This window comes from Trichoplusia ni, chromosome 20 (genome assembly GCF_003590095.1).
Source record: "Trichoplusia ni isolate ovarian cell line Hi5 chromosome 20, tn1, whole genome shotgun sequence".
NCBI classification, from domain to species: Eukaryota; Metazoa; Arthropoda; class Insecta; order Lepidoptera; family Noctuidae; genus Trichoplusia; species Trichoplusia ni.
Window position 1 is genome coordinate 3,271,478 of NC_039497.1, and position 18,666 is coordinate 3,290,143.

The 18,666-nt window shown below is 37.2% G+C and overlaps 1 protein-coding gene across 1 annotated transcript in view; it reads left to right on the top strand.

The window, feature by feature from the left end:
• Nucleotides 1-18,666, top strand: part of LOC113503945 (F-actin-monooxygenase Mical) — a 101,283-nt gene that overhangs the window by 57,622 nt on the left and 24,995 nt on the right. Inside the window, exons 3-12 of the mRNA XM_026886090.1 lie at nt 26-202; nt 2,424-2,591; nt 3,149-3,233; nt 3,719-3,906; nt 4,940-5,110; nt 5,908-6,105; nt 7,030-7,234; nt 15,025-15,201; nt 15,918-16,091; nt 17,664-17,800. Coding sequence (XP_026741891.1) covers nt 26-202; nt 2,424-2,591; nt 3,149-3,233; nt 3,719-3,906; nt 4,940-5,110; nt 5,908-6,105; nt 7,030-7,234; nt 15,025-15,201; nt 15,918-16,091; nt 17,664-17,800 — 1,680 coding nt within the window. The remainder of the gene's footprint in view (nt 1-25; nt 203-2,423; nt 2,592-3,148; nt 3,234-3,718; nt 3,907-4,939; nt 5,111-5,907; nt 6,106-7,029; nt 7,235-15,024; nt 15,202-15,917; nt 16,092-17,663; nt 17,801-18,666) is intronic.

An 18,666-nucleotide genomic window follows, 5' to 3' on the forward strand; every position in this document is an offset into this window, starting at 1 on the left:
AACATAACACACTTTTATTTTCCAGGCGAAACTCGCGAACTCATGGAAGGCCCAGGCTTTATTCAAGAAGTTCGACGCGCGCGCCAACCACAAGGTGTACGCCAAGGGCAGGGCGTGCGCCGCCGGGAAGGTGCTCATCATCGGCGCCGGGCCGTGCGGCCTGCGCGCCGCCATCGAGTGCCAGCTGTTGGGAGCTAAAGTTGTAAGTACCGAGATGTACGACGTATAAAAATACGATATACACGAATTATTCAGTCGTACTCAACAGAAGACGCACAGGAATAGTTATGATGTGTTTGACACTGACGAATTAAATCGTTACTTAATAATAGATATTATAAAGTTTGTTTGTTTGAGCGCGCTAATCTCATGAATTACTAAGGATTTGGTAAATTCTTTAGTTTTAGATAGCGCATTAATTGAGGAAGTTTATAGGGTATTTCGATGATGATGATGACGTTATTGTTGATAGGAGTAGAGCGGTAATTAAATTACGTTAAAAAAGTTAAGGCGAGGTCACTAAAACCATTTATCCGGATTTTAAAATTTCATACTTATTTTTCAAAACTACTCGGCCAATGTCGCAGGCAACAACTATTATAGAAATAAATAGATGTTTTGAATCGTTACATAGGGAAGTATTGTTAATTGTAAAAAAGTTTTAAAAACACATTTCTCCTTGTGAAGTCCAAATATTGAATTACTGTACATCACTTTTTAACACTTTATAGTCTACAAAAAAAGCAAAACTACAATATCCCACATTATCAAACCTTCTTACATCACAAGCATCGATTTACAAACGGTAACATTACAAACGCGATGTTTTGCCCCACAAGATGATGTTGTGCCAATCGATTCACAAAACAAACGAATTATTAATTAAACATTCACTAAATTGTTTTGGTTGTCATGGGACCGACTTCAGTCGTTTCAGTACATGTGTTCATATCACAAGTGTTCATATGGCTTAGACTGTGACATAGCATTCGAATAGAAAATTAATAGAAAACTTTTGTCCTTTTCGGCAAGTGTTGAGTTCGCGAGATATGGCATTTGACAAAAAAAGAAATTGATTAGTCCATCTGACAGATTTTCTAGAAAATATTGTTTACGTATTCTTTTATTTTGTAAACAAAAAATTAAGCTGATATAAAGATTAAAAAATCTGCTATGACGTCACTTACCAGTACGCTATTTACTAGCAAGTGATGTTTCTAGTCCCCTCTGTCATACATTTAATCATTCAACCACAATTTTCTTTATTCTTGAGAAGAAGTTTGAATTATTATGGAGAAGTACCTTCCTTTAAAATTCCTTAATTTTGAAAGATCTGATAAATTTTAAGATCGTATCTAATATTTTTTCTAAATCTGTCTCACGGGACTAAATAGATTTATATAATTAGATTTAGTCAAGTACCCTATCCGCTCGGAGAAATGCAACTGGTCTACAAAGTCAGTTCTACGTTAATCACTTTGTTTTAATTGATTCATTATGAAGATAAAAGTGTCGTTACAATGCTAATAGGCGGTCTGATAAGTAGGTAAAGAGGTTAATTAATTGTTACAGATTATAATGTTTGTGTTTTATTGGCGGCCGTATCGCTTTGTTGTCTATTCGATTGTATATTTAATTATTTTATTCGTTAGCATAGTTTTAGACTAGTACAGATAAGAGCAAAAGGAGACTATCAAAATTTCAATACTAATGAATGTAACTTGTTAATTAATAATTGTGCATTTTTTTTTAATAACAGCTCCCGCTATAAGGGATTTAATACTTGTGTCGCGGGAGGTTTCACAAACATTCAAGTCACATGTACAAAGACACCCAGACTCTGGACAAGCATTCGTGAATTACACAAATACTCTTCTTACGCGGGGATCGAAACCGCGACACGTTGCGCCCAGTGCGTTTGGCGTGGGTACATCAACCATTATGCTATCCGTGTAGTAATCAGCACGCCACACAAACGCACACAAGAAAATTAAATTCTAATCGGTTCAGCCGTTTAGAGGAAGTTTTAGTCATGTACACGGTAATTTTTTAGTCGTCTTACAAAATGAGCCCAGTTCATGTATCCGACGTAAAATACCCCTAGGCGCGATTATTATTTTTTTATCATCAACTAAGATAGTAAGTACGAAGAAAAAGAGAAATCTGAAATATACTCTTAAGAATGATAAAAACTGCATAATATTGAATAAAAATTGCATTTGAAATTGATTCATATCTCATAAATACCTATTTTTTTTATCATGAACGTGTCATAGTCATTGGATACATGAACTGGGCTGCTTTTGTAAGACGACTAAAAAATCACGGTGTTCACGTCCCCAAACATTATATATCTGAAAATATAGGTGATAAGTAACAAATTCATTTAGAAGTACGAATTACATTTATATTTCAATTACCAGGTGGTGATAGAGAAACGCGACCGCATGTCCCGGAACAACGTGCTGCACCTGTGGCCCTTCGTGATCCAGGATCTGCGCGCGCTCGGCGCCAAGAAGTTCTTCGGCAAGTTCTGCGCCGGCTCCATAGACCACATCAGCATCAGGCAGCTGCAGTGTATACTCATGAAGGTGACGATCTTCTTTGTATTTTTTAGGGGGTCGAGTAGGGTGAAAATGGAAGGCTATTATCAAGATTGGCTGTTCTCTCTCTCTGCGAACAATCCAATGATTTATTATAACTCATTTTCATCAAAATGTCTCTTACGTTAATTGATAATTGTTGCGAGTCCAATTTGCATTGAACTGGTTCTCAACCCACTTTAAAAAGGGGGAGGTTATCAATTCGTCTGTATTTTTTATTTTTGTTACCTCATGACTACCGATTTTGATGATTCTTTTTTCATTTATACTGAAATGTCTGAAGCTGTCAAATCATATCCAATCTTTATTACATACCATTATGTTACATAGGTGGTAAACTGTCACTAGGTTCACAGTAATTTGGTCCCATTAAAATTTCATTAGGTTTTGCCCGGTAATTTTTTATTTGCAAGTCGGTTGCATGTTTTTGTTGCTACGACAATATCGTACTTATGTATGAATGAGTGAAATAAATACTTTTTGTGTTGTTTTTCTTTGTTTGCGATGTTAAAGTTAAAAATATTGATTTTGTATTTATCGTCCAGGTGGCGCTACTACTCGGTGTGGAGTTGCACGAAGGCGTCAGTTTCGAGGAACTCTTAGAACCTTCTGTCAACGAAAATTCTGAAAGTACGTATCATTATTGATGAATTATCGGAATGAACTGTTCATGGAAAGTTTCTACTGTTTGATGCCGTTGAATGACCTGGTCAAACTCGGGTTAATCTTGAAATTACATTTGGTCGCATCGTGCCATTTTAGTTGCTATGGCAACGGTCCTGCTTAAAGACTTCGTGTATTACAATTTAACTGTACGGATAGCCGAGTGGTTGAGGTCACTGTGTACGACGTTTCGGTTCAATCCCAGCGTAGGACAAGCGTTTGTGTGATCAATGATTGCTTATCCTCAGTCTTGATTGTTTTGTGTATATCCCTATTATTGTTTAACTCCCCGCGATTTAAGATTAAATTACTTAGCAAAATGAAAAAAAAATTGGATGTTTATCAGTTATCTAGTACTCAAACCACAAACTTCCCTTAGTTTGAAACTAGATGGCGCTGTGCGAAATTTTGTGAATCCTAATTATTACATCAACACCCTTCTTCTCAACCAGCTCTAGGTTGGCGAGCGCGCGTCCTGCCCACCGACCACGTGGTGTCTCAGTACGAGTTCGACGCTCTGCTTGGAGCGGACGGCAAGAGAAACACCCTCAACGGGTTCAAGAGGAAAGAGTTTAGAGGCAAGCTCGCCATGGCTATCACAGCCAACTTTATCAACAGGCACTCTGAACAGGAAGCGAGCGTGAGTATTGTCACTCATCATCATCTACCTCATCATCATTATTAGCCCATATTCGTCCATTGTTGGATATGGGCCTTGCAATCCATCGTGATATGTCTTCCGCTTCGTGATATAAATTCGCATCTAGCTCCTGACAGCCATCTTGTGCAGATTAAGACACCGAGCCGGACTATGGTTGAACGGAGTTAATATTGCAAAGATTTTTCTACAATCAATTGTTTTTTACTTTCCCACTGCAGGGCAAAGGCCTCCCTTAGGTTCTTCCACTCTGTCCGGTCTATTGCTCTTGCCATCCACTTCCTTTCCTTTGCCGAAAGTAATGGCTGAAAAAAAAAGAAAAAAAAAATGTTTTTTAGATTTTAAATTTGTTACTATTTGTATTTTCCGCAATTTATTCATATTTTCACAGAAAGAATAGTAGAATAATTTAATAGAAGTCGAATTCGTACAGCTGTTCTCGACTTTAGCGAGCACGCTAACTAACAGTAGTCGCCTCTTAGAATACCTCCCCTACATCATTACAAACTTACCTGTAGCGTGCTTTTTGAATCCAAACTGAATATGTCTCGCTATCTTTTCCTTTGTGTTGTTTGTCTTCTTTTGTAAAAAGTTATCCACATATCACTCTTTGACGACCTCCGTGGTCGAGTGGCGTACGCACCGGTTTCAAGGTGTCGCTAACTCTGAGGTCCCGGGTTCGATCCCCGGTCGGGTCAATGTAAAAATTCACATTTCTACATTGTCTCGGGTCTGGGTGTTTGTGGTACCTTCGTTGTATCTGAATTCCATAACACAAGTGCTTTAGCAACTTACTTTGGGTTCAGACCAATGTGTGTGATGTTGACCGCATTTATTTATATATTTATTTATTTACTCTTTTGAGCGACTTAATGGATACCTCGAGATGGAGCAAAAAGTCAATTTAATCTATTTTTTATGTATACTCTGTTTTAGATCCCATTGCTGGGCAAATATCGTAAATCATCACACTAGGTTCACCTAATTTTAATATACACTGTAAAACATTATCCAGGTGCCGGAGATAAGCGGCGTGGCGTTCATATTCAACCAGAAGTTCTTCAAGGAGTTGTATGAGGTGACCGGCATCGACCTGGAGAACATCGTCTACTACAAGGACGATACGCACTACTTCGTGATGACCGCCAAGAAGCACAGTCTGCTCGACAAGGGCGTGCTGCTCAACGTTAGTACATATTATTTAAAGAAAAACGACTCTAAGGAATTTGATCCTTATGTCGCGGGGTTTCTATAAAGACACAAATCACTTGCACAATAACACCCAGACTCAGAACAAGCGTTCGTGAAATACGATACGTACATTACAACATTTTACATTTACGTTCTTGGTAAATAGGTAGTTAGTTGATAATTGAATAGGGATGGCGACAATTTTTTGTTTCAGTGTCCGTCTTGTAGTTTTCTGTATAATAATGGAAACGTATTTTTTTATTTGTCCCGCAAACAGAAATTGACCAAATTACAGTGAATGAAACTTACGCGTGACGTCACGATTATGTATAAATTTTACCATATCGTTACGTCACATGCTCTCAATGCTCTTCTCCTAAACTTAAAAGCAGTTAATCTTTGTCAATTCTAGTTTTTCTGAAAAAGGAAAAAAATACGTGTCTCATACTTTTCAATTATCTAACTGAGGGACTAATTAGATTTTTTCCTTTTATACCCAGTCATCATTCCTATTAACATATATTATAGGGTTTGACTTTGATCCTGATGCTATGTTCCCGTGAGATTATTTTCGATTTGTTATGGTCGTACTCGTATGGCTGCTAATTGATAATTATTAATTATGATATTATGATTATACATTTGGATTCATAATATTATTAATCCGTATAAAATATTTGTATGTGTGTTTATCACGCCTTCACGCCCCGTTTCGTTGAAATTTACTATTGTTTTGACTTCGTTACATTACTGTCATTTTTGTTTCCATAACATTCGACACTATACTTCCAGGATTTCGCGGAAGTCTCTCGTCTCCTGAGCGTGGAGAACGTAGACCGAGCGGCGTTGATGCGTTACGCGCAGGAGGCTGCTCGCTTCTCGACGGACGGCCGCCTGCCGCTGCGGGACTTCGCGCTCAACCACTACGGGGAACCCGATGTGGCTCTGTTCGACTTCACCTCGATGTATGCGGCGGAGAATGCTAGTCTGGTAAGAGGAGAAATTTTTCTGGGTTTCTTATAGCGCTAAGCGGGGATAGGATAGGTTTTCTCTGCAAGACATTGCGTTGAATCACTATGGCTTGTCAATGTTGCTTAAAGAAATGTCTCGCTGAATGGTAACGGCGGGTCAACTGCTGGGTAAATCGACTTTAAATGTATGTACGCTGTTGAAAATGCTCGTCTGCGCGTAAGCGAGTGTGGGGTAGGTTATATACTTAAAAATATCTTGTTGAATGGTGACGGCGAGACAGTGTTGTCTAAATTTAGATAACATTTATGTAGGCAGTGAAAAATGCTAGTCTGGTGTGTTTAGGTTACTTGGATGGTACTTGAAAGCGCTTACTGAGTAAAGGGTAGGATTTTTACTACTAGTCATTATGCTGAATTATAATAGCGAGTCCAATGTCTCGTAAATTTATTATACATTTATGTACACAGCGGAAAATGCTATTCTGGTAAGTGAGAGTTAATTAGGTAAGTTGATAAAAGCTCTGAGCTGTAAACTACAACCTGGTTGACGTAGTCGATGATTACATGTAAGTATGAGATGTATTTTACTCTATTTGCACTGGATACCTTGTGACGAGATAAACTAAATTAAAATCGCTATATACGTGCCGAAGACAAACATAAGTTATACACATCTTTATACATCGCGGTTTAAAATCACAATTTCCATAAATTATCTATACTCGTGCCTAAGACAGACACACTTGCAAACATCGGGTCTTTAGACATCGTGGTTTAAAATCAGAATTTCCTATGTTCGTGCCAAAGATAGACAAACTTACAAACATCCCCTCTTTAAACATCGCGGTTTGAAACCACATAAAATATCTATATTTTCAGGTGTACGAGCGATCCTCTCTTCGTACCAGGAGTTTAATAACACAAAAAATATCTAAACTTGCAGGTGTACGAGCGTCACGGCCGCCGCCTGCTGTGCCAGCTCGTCGGCGACAGTCTCCTGGAACCGTTCTGGCCGACGGGGTCGGGCTGCGCGCGAGGCTTCCTCTCCGCCCTCGACGCGGCCTGGGCGGTGCGGGCCTGGGGACAGACGCCCACGCCGCACCCGCTGCAGGTCATCGCCGAGAGGGAGTCCATATATCGGCTGCTAGGTGAGTATAAACGAGCAACTGCAAAGACTGAAATATTCATAGGTCATAGTTTAATTTTAGATTTTAGTTAACAGAAGGAAAATCCGTAATAGTAGTTTTATTTCAATGTCTAACATTTGTAAACCTAAGAAACCACTATGCAGAGACTTGTCAAAGCCACGCAAGTATGACAAACATTAATCAAAATAAATCAAAAGTCATTTATTAAAATTCAGCTACTAATTAGTTTTGCTGTGAGAGAAGAAACGGCACAACAAACTCTCCAGCATCATTAATAATAATATTCCACAACGTTCACACAACGCCATCTAGTATCAAACTAAGCAAAGCTTGTATTTTAAGTACTAGACAACTGATAGACATACTTATATATTTCTAAATACATACATTTAAGATAAATTACATAGAAAAAATGATCGTGCTCATCACACAAACACTTGTCCTGTTTCGGAATCGAACCCTGACTCCGGTAAAGCAGTCAGGGCCTACTACTAACCACTAGACCAACAGGCCAGTCAAACATTTGTATGATACAAGAACGCTTGTCCTGTATCTGGGTGTCTTTGTATATGCTAAGCGAAAGTTTTACTATGTTATAGTGCAAATTTACTCCTTATAGACCTACTTCATATCTTCTAATATATAAAATTCCCGTGTCACGATGATAGTTACCGTACTCCTCCGAAACCGTTCGACCGATTTTTATGAAATTTTGTACACATATTGGGCAGGTCTGAGAATAGAACAACATCTATTTACATACCCCTGTGTTAAGGGTGCTCACACCTAAAAATATATTTTATTTTTTTGGACGAAATTTTTTGTTTAATTTTTTTTATAATGTGTCATTAAACAATACATACAACTAGAAATAATTCATTAGGCAAAATAACGTTTGCTTTGTCAGCTGGTATTCATATAAATGTCGTGACAAAAGGCTTTAGACGTTTATTGACTAAAACTTGTAAAAAGTTAACACCTAATTAATCCTCTCATACAAACCCAGCGACAGTTATAAATTGTGGAATAGAACGTTCTTTACTGTACATCATAGAAGTACACCGATTTATAATGCTGTGTGTACCAATAATAGGCAAGTATACGAGAAAGTATGTATTATTGCTGTTGGTATACCTAAGAATCATAAAACAGTTCTCAAGAAGGCCTCTGCACGTTGGACCTGTGTCCCCGTACACGCCTATAAAAAGAACCGGGTCTCTTCTCATGAAGTTAACCCGTGAATGAAAAGAGAAAAAATAAATATATCAGTGAAATTGTCACCGGTACAGTGGCGGTAATACATAGTACTGTGTATCACAGAATCGTTACAAACACCGCAGCTGGCTTTCGACTAACAAAGCGATATAAATATCCAATTCCATGCAAATATCGTCCTTATAGCAAATTACACTCTTTTATCAAACACCATTCATCTCTCACAATGGGAATTCTTTTACAAATACTCGATTATTTTCTCTTTTATTCCGAGTGCATTATATTTAACCAGTTTCAATAGAAATTGCTTGCGAATTTAAAAATCCCACGAGACCCATTATTATTTTAATCTGACATCTCTTTGTAATGCCTCGAATTGATACTTTCACTAAAAGCTTTTGATGTTTTGCATGTTTTACTTAACAAGGGTTGTTGTATAGACACGTGTGCCTTTTGCAAACGGGTCCAGATTGCACAATTACTAAACGCTGTGTTTAATTCTAAATGCTTTTTGTGAACATCCCTCGTTGTTGTACAGACTGCCACCGGCAGATGTTCGGGTTGCTATGCTCTTGATGCAATATTACAAGGGTTGTCAGTACAAGATTAATAAGAATAAAATGTCTGTTTATGCTGGACACACTGATTTGAGCTATGAAAATGGAATTATTTTGCTGAGAATGACAAGGTTGTCTAGCGGTTGCTATGGCTGTCTATCACTAATCTTGCGACTGTTTCGAAGTTTTGAAAATGTCAGGGTTGTCTAACGGTTGCTGTAGCTGGTAAACACTGATCATGCAACTCTTTCAAAGTTAAAAGTACTTTCTTCATTATTCTTAGACGCCTCTGACAAACGGGGAAGGAAACCTGAGGGTTTATCATAGCCAAAGGAGTATCTCCAAATCCTAAATATTCTTAAATTGCAACAAAACTTCAAGTCAACTTTAAGAGTTGGTATTACTCAGCTAAGTACTCATGAATTGGAAGCTTCAATCGCATTTTGAATCTCTAAGAACTAAATTCCTATATTCACCTCAATATGTGAAGATTCGTTAGTGAATTCGCAAGACTTGGGCTGTGTGACTGGGTGCAGCTCTTAAGACTATTTTGTTCAACTGGCTTTAAATAAATATAGCTAAAACTACTTGCTTCCTTTTCGTTCTTGTTCTATTCTATTTTGGACTTGCTGTCCCGGCGAACTGTGTACCGTCTAACAGTCGATGATAACACTGCCGATAATAACATATTTTTTTTTTGCAACTATTCGGTATTTTGTCACCGTTTAAACCTTCCCTGGACTTTTATGAATATTTCAAGACGGTTCAGCCGTTCTCGAGCTTTAGCGAGACTAACGAACAGCATTTTTATACATAAAGATTGTCGAAACGTGTTAGTCGTCACGCTATCTGTAACTCCCGTTTCTTTCACTCTTTACACAATCTATACTTCTTTTCTTTGACTTGACAGTCCCTCTCCATCCAACCGCAAGTAAACTCGTAAGTTTTTCTACCATTAAAAAAAATATTAAATCCCAGCCCAACTTATCATCTGTGTGTAGTAATCAAAGGAGTAAACAAACTAAAATTGATTCCCGTCTAATTAAAACTCCCTCTCAAACTGACCCTTTGAGCGAAAATAATGAAAGCGTGCCGTTCGGACAGTTGCATGAAATGTTCAATTACTCGACCCCCTATACAAATACTCGAATCATCTTTCATCTTAATACATATCTATATATATATACGTACAAATTCATATTACTTTAAAACGTGTACCAATCTCCCCTTCGCTTTAATATCGTTGCCATGACAACCCCTAACAGACTCTAATTAGTACCCCTGGTTATTAATATCACGCACACATTCACACAAGCTTAGCGTGTACTTAATTTACTACCCAAAAGTATGGATTTGTGAAAGTGCATTTCAATTTTAATATTACTTAGACACGAGTACGTATCTCCCCTTCGACTTGTTTGTATCGTTGCTATAGCAACCGCTGATGGATTCCAATTAGGCGCCCTTGGTCTATACTATGTCTATAGAGATGGTGATTTCTGAGAGACACTTTAATTAGTCTCCCCCTTGGTCAGTACACACATTGATATAGGCTTAACTCACACATAGACTAAGTCTTTAGGTGTTTTGTTTAATCTCCCTAGTTATTATTATTACGCACACATTGACATAAGCTTAACGCACACATGGCTTAGGTCTATGAAAATTTAAATTAGCCACCCTAGTTTTTAGTTACGCACACATCCACTTGGTCTAAAAGCAGCTCTGTTTAATCTCCCTAGTTATTATTATTACGCACACGTTGACACAAGCTTAACTCACACATAGGTTCAATCAATGGACATTTAAATTAGCCACCCTGGTCATTAGATATACACACATATGCAAAAGCTTAACGCACACAGGTTAGTTCTACAAACATTTAATTTAGCCTCCCTAGTTATTAGTTTTATACACACACACACTGACACAAGCTTAACGCACACATCGATTAGGTCTATAGAACCTTTATTGAAACTCTATTTATTATTACGCACACATTGACACAAGCTTATCACACACATGTGCTAGGTCTACAGACTTTTTGTTTAGCCCCCCTAGTTATTATCACGCACACAACTATACGGACTGGGAGCAGACACGTGTTGGTATATAAAAGAAGGGCCCTTACAATTGCGAATTGAAATAACTTGTATTATATACCTCTTTTATGATAGTTCTAAAGTTTAATCTGGAATTTTGAAACTGGTATTAATGTTGTATGATGCTTTTTTGTATTAATCGAGGTTGTACTTCATGTTATTTTTAATAATATTTGAAGTCTTTGGGTAAAATGATGAAAAATTGAGCTAAGCTGTTAGTTGGAGAAGTGATGATGATCAAAATTGAATTATTTCAATGACAAATTGTTTGATAAATTCAAAGATTACCATACTAAACAGTTCTAGAACTATATTACAAAATCAAGCAAGTTACACAAACAGCTTTAAATATGATTACTATGTTTAAAGAATGCAGTAGATTATATTTTTGATGAAGCAGCAATAATCATATTGTGAATCTATAATTTTTGACAATAGTTATAACTCTTAAAGTGATTTTCGATTGCTTGCGAGCTCTCTGGATTTGTGTCAAGTCGTGTATATAATAATTATTATGTATATAATGTTACAAATTCTGCTATGACACTAAATTTGTAATTATTTGTGTAATTAAACGACAGTTATCAACATCGTTACCATGGAAACGTATGTTTATTTAAATGTCAGCCTTATTGTATTCGAATGTATGTATCAAATATGTTAATCATTGATTTGTCGATTGAACTATACAATATACACTATAATATCTTAGTTGACCATATGGAAGAAATCAGCAATTACTTAAATATATTAAAAAATTGGCTGCAATTATCTTAGAATCATCTTACAAATTGATCAAATTGTGTAGTTATAATAATATTTCAAGAAACCCTTATGTATTTATAATTCCTACCCATACTCAGATTTTTTTCACTTTTATTTTTATTATACAAAATAGAGAACTTGCACAAAATAGAGAAGTGTGGAAGAGTAAGGGGGAGGCCTTTGCCCAGCAGTGGGATCTAAAGCAGGCTACATAAAAAAAAAATATTATATACCGGACGGTATATAAAGAACATAGCGCAGGACGAGAAATTACTAAAATAGACCTTATTACGAGCTAATAGAGACGTTTTTAACATCTGAGTACAGTAACTACGGAATTAGGTCTTAGTGCATCGTAATAGAGGCGTTTGTTTCATCAAAGCTTTGTTAATAATAATAATATTAATATCCCTTTCATCATCAACCACCCTCATTTGAGTAATTAAAGTTTTCTAGTTACATTCTATAAATACTAATATAGATCTTACTACCTTCTAATAAAGACTATTCCTTTATCATCGTATATAAAACACGAAAATGGACCTTAAGGCAACGTACTAAAGATGTTCGTAATATCAAAAGCTTGGTCAATAATAATATTAATTATCCTTTGAGCCAAAGCAAGCCCCCTTTTAAGTACTACAAACAGCTCTCAAGTGACAGACATAAATACAAAAATAGTTCTTATTGCGTTGCAATAAAGGTCTTTTTAAGCTCAAAATATAGTTACAAAGAAAATATACCTTAATGCTTGGTAATAAAGGTGTTTGTAACATCAAAGCTCTGTCAATAATAATATTAATTATCCTTTGAGCTGAAAAACATCAACATCTGTCCCCTATTGAGTATTGCTTATTGCTTCCAAGCGAAAGACATACATTTGAAAATAGTTCTTATTGCGTTGTTATTAAGGTATTTACAATATTTAGCAACAGCAACTAGGAAAATGAACCTTAATGCTTGGTAATAAAAGTGTTTGTTACATCAAAGCTCTGTCAATAATAATATCAATTTTCCTTTGAGTCTACATCTGCCCCCATCGTGTATTACTTACCGTTTTCAGACCATATACAATACATACAAAAATAGTTCTTATTGCGTTGTAACACAGATTTTTACAATATTAAACAACAGCAACTAGGAAAATGAACCTTAATGCTTGGTAATTAAAGTGTTTGTAACATCAAAGCCCTGTCAATAATAATATTTGAGTCATAATAATTTCACATCTGCACCCTTTTGAGTATAACAAACAGCTCTCAATCGTAAAACAAATTCAAAAATAGTCCTTATTGCATTACAATAAAGGCGAATCTTAGATCATAGTATATATCACACAAAAATATATCTTATTCCATTGTAATAAAGATGTTTGCTATTGAAGACCAGTCCAGTGTTTTGTATTACACCCCTCTGTCTGCGTATATTATTAGTATAGAGTTCTCTTAAACGTGTTTAGTTTCGGATTTCAATTAAAATCCTGCGAGAGGTTTGTTTACAGTGTGATATAGGTACGTACGGAGGTTTGTGATATATATATGTGGACGTAGCGAACTGTGTGTTTATATTGTATTTATATAATACTAGCTGACCCAGCAAACGTTGTTTTGCCGTTTTTTTCTAGGTGTATGTATTTTTAATGCCACATTATAAAAAAAAAACAAATAATTTCGTCCAAAAAATAAAATATTTTTTTTAGTGTGGGCAACCCCACTTAGGGGTATGAAAAATAGATGTTGTTCTATTCTCAGACCTACCCAATATGTATACAAAATTTCATAAAAATCGGTCACACCGTTTCGGAGGAGCCTTTTCCAACTATGTTGGGTTCGGCTTCCAGTCTAACCGGTTTCAGCTAAGTACCAGTGTTTTACAAGGAGCGACTGCCTATCTGACCTCCTCAACCCAGTTACGTGGGCAACACGATACCCCTTGGTTAGACTGGTTGTCAGACTTTTCAAGCTTCTGACTACCTGTAACGACTGTCAAAGGTGTAGGAATAACAGCGATTGTACTTATATACTAGTGAAGTTTCAATGGTATTCAGTTTCATTTGTGTGGATAAAGGCGGTCGTTGCGTGGGTCTTTTTAAAAAAAATATCTTTAAAAAAGTGTCTTATAAGTGCTAAATTATGTGAATTAGAATAATGTGATATACAGATCTAAATAATTCAGAAGTGATTGAAATTTTATGATCATACCTGCTTTAACCATTTATAATAATATCATACGCTAGTGACTGGCCTGTTGGACTAGTGGTTAGTGACCCTGACTGCTGTACCAAAGGTCGTTTTCGATTTCCACCCAGGACAAAATAAATGTTTGTATAGTGAGCTCTATAGTTTCTCCGTGTTTGAATGTGTATTATGTACTAGCTGTTGCCCGCGACTTCGTCCGCGTGGTTAGAAGATATAAGTTATAATTTATATCTGCCTTCTATCTATCTTGTAGGATTCAGTCAGCGTTTGCAATGTAAGCGCAAAAAATGTGTTTTTTTACGACCTTACATTAGAAACCTCTAGAATTGTAGCCTATGTGTTATTCTAATGTATAAGCTATATTGTGGTAAAGTTTCATTCAAATCCACTCAGTAGTTTTTACGTGAAAGAGTAACAAACATCCATACTTACAAACTTTCGCCTTTATAATAGTAGTAGGATGTATTTAGAAATATATAAGTATGTTTATCAGTTGTCTAGTACTCATAATACGCAGTAACACAACGCCATCTAGTTTCAAACTAAGCATAGCTTGTGCTTAGTTTGAGACTAGATGGCGTTGTGTGAAAGTTGTGGAATATTATTTCTTTAATGTGTCTGTGAGTTAGCCGTGTAACAGCGATGTAATTTGGCTGCACGCATGAAAATATGCACTCTGAGGCGTTCCATTGATATTTTTTATCCAAAAACGTAACTATTCTATCAGTATTTGCTTATGAGGTTGTCACGTCTAAGTATGGCCACTAAACCGACTTTACCAATTTTTTCAATATTTAAATCTAAATCAAATATCATGAAGGACGGGTTGGTTGAATATAATTTTGGAGATAAAAACCCCAAATTAATGAAAGATGAGATTTTTTACTACAGTCTCTATATACCAAGTGATTTCAATACCATATGACTGACATTCCATTCTTACCTTTCCTCAGCTCAAACGACCCCGGAGAACCTGCACCGCGACTTCGGCGGCTACACCCTGGACCCGGGCACTCGCTACCCGAACCTCAACCGTGCGGCCGTCACTCCCCATCGTGTGACGTCGTTCTACGACTCAGACGACCCTCTGCCTCTGGACGCCGCTCCCACCGCTAGGAAGAGGCGTAGAGGTGAGTTTGAAAACTTGTAGACACGCGGCAGCCTGCCAGAGCCGGTCACTTTTGACCCCCTTACAACTCCAAAACTATTTCACATAAACATGTCATATCTGTCTCATACTTGCGAGTTCAGTCAGAGATTGAGACTTGTGAGTTGCATGCGTACTTTATTTTTTGTAAGCATGTCTCTAACGGTTATTTAAAGAATGACGTCCAAAAATCGTCATTTTTACACTGACTACTAGTCAGTAGTCAGTGTAAAAATTCTAACCATCAGCTATTGAACATACAATTTCTAAGAACATAAGCGAAGGTTCCCGAAGAGGCGCTAGTGTCGTGGCTGGCTCTCCTGAACCCTACCTTGAACATACGCAGTCATATCCAGTTTCATATTGAATAATATAGATTTTAAATCAAGCGATGTGTATGTCAACATCTATTGAATCTATACTATAATTTTATAAAGCTGAACAGTTTGTTTGTTTGTTTGAACGCGCTAATCTTATTAACTACTGGTTCGAATTGAAAAAATACTTTTGTGTTAAATAGGCTATATAACACCATGCTGCGACTAATAGGAGCGATGAAACAATGGAAATGTCCCAAAAACGTGGAAAAATATTCATCTAAGAGGGCGACCGTTAAAAAATTCCTAATTTATACCTTCTAACTACGTGTACGATGTTGCGGGCAACAGCTAGTATTGATTATACAATTGGTGTCGTCAGAGGCGGAGGTCCCGGAGGAGGCGCTGGTGTCGTGGGTGGCGTGGCCGGAGCCGGGGCTGCGTGCGGCCTCCAGCCCGGCCGCCGTCACCGAGCTGCTGCGCCGCTACCGGCCCGACCTGCTGCCCGCCGCCGCCGCGCCGCGCGCCGTCTACCACATCCTGCACCAGGAGTTTGGTGAGCAACGACCCTCCAGACAAACCAGGCTTAATGCTAGGGGATTGATTGATTGTTTCCCTACATTTAGATAATATACATGTTTTACGTTGTCATCTTTACCGTATACTGCAGCAGGAGTTTGGTTAGATACCACACCTCCATTTTAAGTCAAATTGTGTCAATGCTAGGGGATTGACTGATTTTTTTCTATATTTTCTTAATATATTGTTTTCCTACGTCATCTTTACCGTATCCTGCAGCAAAAGTTTGGTGAGATACCACCGTCCACCTTTTAGACAAACCAGGCTTAATGCTAGGGGATTGATTGATTGTTTTACTACGTTTTCTTAAAAAAATCCTGCATTACAGTTTGGTGAGATACTCCTCCTTCCCTACTTTTAAGTTGACGCAGCGTCATTGTTAGGAGATTCTTTGATTGTTTTTGCTACGTCATCTTTACCGGATCCTGCAGCAGGAGTTTGGTGAGCAACAACCCTCTAACCTCAACTTTATACGTTTTAGTCGAATTAGATTGAATGTTAGGAGATTGATTTATTATTTTCCTACGTTTTCTTAATAAACTCCTGCAGCAGAAGTTTGGTGGGTCCTCTCTCAACCTGCCCATCCCCCCCTTTTAATTCAAATTTGATTTAATGTTGAGGGCATCTTATACTGCAGCAGGAGTTTGGTGAGACATACCCTCCCTCCATTGACTTTATAGTCAAATTAGATTCAATGTTAGGGGATTGATTGATTGTTTTCCTACATTTTCTTAATATTTTATTTTCCTACGTCATCTTTACCGTATCCTGCAGCAGGAGTTTGGTGAGCACCAACCCTTTTAATTGAGGTTAAAAGGCCTCTACGTTTAAGTCAAGTTAAATTCAATTTTAGGGGATTGATTCATTATTTTTCCTACGTCATCTTTACCGTATACTGCAGCAGGAATTTGGTTACCACACCTCCATTTTAAGTCAAATTGTGTCAATGCTAGGCGATTGATTGATTATTATTGTTACCAACATCAATGAGTCGATGTTACTTGTATGTAAATTTACCGTATTCTGTAGCAAAAGAATAGTGTAATTGGTATCGTACCGTCTACTCAAATAAATAAATTATTTTCCTTCATCATCTTTTGCTTTAGTGATTGTTTCATTTAAATCAGAGTTTTGAAGCCTTGTTTATTTATAGCTTCTGAACGAGCCTAAACTCAACTCTGATAAATTCTCAGGTGTGAGGAAATGGTTTCCCCACGATGTTTACCTTCACCCTAGTAATTTTCTTTGTAATTTGCCAACATTTTCATGCGTTTGACAAAACAACATTCGCTGAGATAGCTACTTATATTATGCTAGCTATCCCGGCAACAGTCGATAATAACAATGCAGGCAAAAAATCTTTTCTTCTTTGCCAACTTTTCTAAATTTAGTCACCATTTAAACCTACCCTGGACTTTCACGAACCGATTCTTTTTTGTTCTCGACTTGTAGCGAGACTAACGAACAGCAATACATTTTTACATATAAGATTATATTATTATTACCTTAATACACAATGACTCACACTAAAATCTCTCTAAAATTAAAGGCATAGCGCCGTTCTCGTCCGGCGGCACTCTCCGCGACGTCCCGGACGCTAAGCTCCGCTCGTACCTGACGCGCGTCTACAACGCGTTCAAGGGCGAAGTGCCGCACGTCCACCACCAGACGGACGTCTTCGACCAGGTAATAGCTGTAGAACTGTGCTGATGTAACGATCAACTATGTAAACTGTACTTTAATATAACGAGATAGAGTTGAAAATACACTGCCGCGTGTCTTGGGTGAGTTTGATTTAAAATTAAACGGGGTAAATTGTACTTTTATACCTCGCGATACTGCCAATAGTCTTGGGTGAGTTTGATTTAAAATTAAACGCGGTAAAATGTAACTTAATGTGTAATGTGATAAAGTTGAAAATTCACTGCCATTAGTCTTGTGTGAGTTTGAATATTTTTTGTGATCGTATTTCGAAGTATGAAAAGGAAATAGGATAAATAGTCGATGGATGCATTTAAATTTTAAAGTCGGTGTAATTAGCCGGCTTCTGAAAACTATGGTACAACCGAAAAGATGGTCAAAAATCTAATCAGAAAATATTTTACTATCTACACAAAAGTATACAGTTTATCCTTACATTCAGTCACGTAGCAGTCGTTGTAACATTTGTTTGTCAGCCAGAATTAACAACAGTTACCAAAAGGTAGTCGTGATCAATTTGATCAAAGACAAAGTCAAATTCTTTATTTCAATTAGACCCATATATGGCACTTTTGAACGTCAAAACAATTTATATATGAACAATTAAAAACTAGTGTCAGTCTGTCGGTCAGTTTCCTATTGAAGCTACCGCTCGTTCGGAAGGTAGGTTCTCATGGAGAAGAACGAGCAAGAAACTCCATGGTTACTCATTTTCACTGCCATACAATAATTATCTGGGTTACAAGAACGATCGCGGCAACCTTTCTCTATAAGTGGCCATTACTGGCTTGTAAACAAATCGTACTTCGTCTGCTGAAAAGGTTAACTACGACTTATAAAAGTGATATTAA